The 1,708-nt window shown below is 47.6% G+C and overlaps 1 protein-coding gene across 1 annotated transcript in view; it reads left to right on the forward strand.

Annotated features, from left to right (window-relative positions):
• Positions 1-1,520: 1,520 nt before the first annotated feature.
• T265_08879 (hypothetical protein) overlaps positions 1,521-1,708 on the forward strand; it is a gene marked incomplete at both ends in the record, with an annotated part of 161,354 nt that continues 161,166 nt past the window's right edge. Inside the window, one exon of the mRNA XM_009174801.1 lies at positions 1,521-1,650. Coding sequence (XP_009173065.1) covers positions 1,521-1,650 — 130 coding nt within the window. The remainder of the gene's footprint in view (positions 1,651-1,708) is intronic.

The raw sequence follows: 1,708 nt of genomic DNA on the forward strand, positions 1-1,708 counted from the left end.
GCTGATTGGCATGACGGACCCAGATAGACGAGCCTACATTTATCTCATAGACAACTCTTCCGGCACGACGCACAATTATGCCTTGTGTCCACTTTTCCGCGCCACCACGATAGTCTTTCGCTAGCACAGATTGGCCGGGTATAAATAAGTTCTTTGCAGCACCGCGTTGTCGGTTGAACTGAACTTCCATATTTATGTTTCTACCGGTTGGCGAATGTGGTGTTGGACGGATGACGTCGACGAGTGAGCGGACCTTCCGGTTCATAAGTACCTCCGCCGGGGACTTACCATGTGGAGCGGTAACGTTTGGTGTCGCCCTGTAACTCAGCAGAAATGTCTCGATGATTTCCGGTGTGGTCCCCTCCACTTTGAGTTTTTGGAGTGCGCGTTTGAAAGTGTCTACAAATCTTTCCACTTGGCCATTTGATTGTGGATGAAATGGTGGTGACCGCACGTGTTGTATGGCATTTTCGGAAAATTTAGCGGAAGTGAATGCACTGCCGTTGTCGAAAACAATGATATTTGGAACTCCGAAGTGGCTAAACACATGTTGTAGTTTTAAAATGGTAGCCTCAGCAGTAATATGGTTCATGCTAAACACTTCTGGCCATTTGCTATAAGCATCTACTGGGATGAGATATCGTTGGCCGTTGATTGGTCCCGCAAAATCGACATAAATTCGTGACCACGGAGTTTCTGGGACAGGCCATGAACATAATTGTTTTGCGAGGGGCTTTTGCAGATAGTTGGCATTTTGAGCACTTTCGAACAAGTTCTTCCAACCGTTTATCCATGCCTGGCCAGTAAACGTAACTACGGGTCGGTGCTTTCATACGGTTGATACCGGGATGTCCAAAATGAAATTGTTTGAGAACACTGTCATGGAGTTTTGAAGGTACAACCACGCGTTCTGAAAACAGCAGACAACCATCGACCTCGGAGAGCGATGTTCCAATACCATAATTGGATGCCTCTGAAACCACAGTAATGTCTAGAGCTGGGTTGTAATGTGCGAGGAGCAAGTTAGAGCTAAGTTGCGACTTCACGTTATCAACTGCAGATTGGCAATCGTGTGACCAGTTCCATGGAACATCTTTTTGTAGAAGTGTTAGGCAGGAATCCACGCGGATCCCACTATACCCCACGTCTTTAGGCGCTGCTACGGCCGAGAAGCCTAGCCCGCTCGAGGTTGGCCCAAAATTCGGGACGCTTGCCGGTCCGGCATCAAGACGAGATCTGATTGGTCAACAATCTGCACCCAACAGCCAATCATGACCCAGTATTGGCCAAATGCCAGTTGCCAATGGAGCTCCAGAACGCGTCAGAAATTCCAGAAAGTTATAGCCGCTTACGCTATATATACGAAGCGCTGTACAGCTGTTCCTGATTTCGTTTTGGGCGTTAATAGACCTTTTGCACCTTTGGTGTTTGTTTTGACGTGAACGCTAGCTTGGGAGGCTCAGACCGAGAACTAAGCTGAGGAAAATACAGTTACAACAATTGGCGAACGGGAACCCACGATGTCAATCGAATTTGATCAGCTCCGAGAATTATTGCAGCAGCAACAAAAGCAGTTTGAAGAAGCGCAACTGAAGCTCATTGAATCACTGACTCAGAAACTGCATATCCAGACAGCAGCAGTCAGTACTGGTGAGTCTTCCGTTTCCTCAACTGATGCAGCCGCGGCCTCAATTACGGAGTTCACATT

Source organism: Opisthorchis viverrini (genome assembly GCF_000715545.1).
Source record: "Opisthorchis viverrini unplaced genomic scaffold opera_v5_243, whole genome shotgun sequence".
Taxonomy (NCBI): Eukaryota; Metazoa; Platyhelminthes; class Trematoda; order Opisthorchiida; family Opisthorchiidae; genus Opisthorchis; species Opisthorchis viverrini.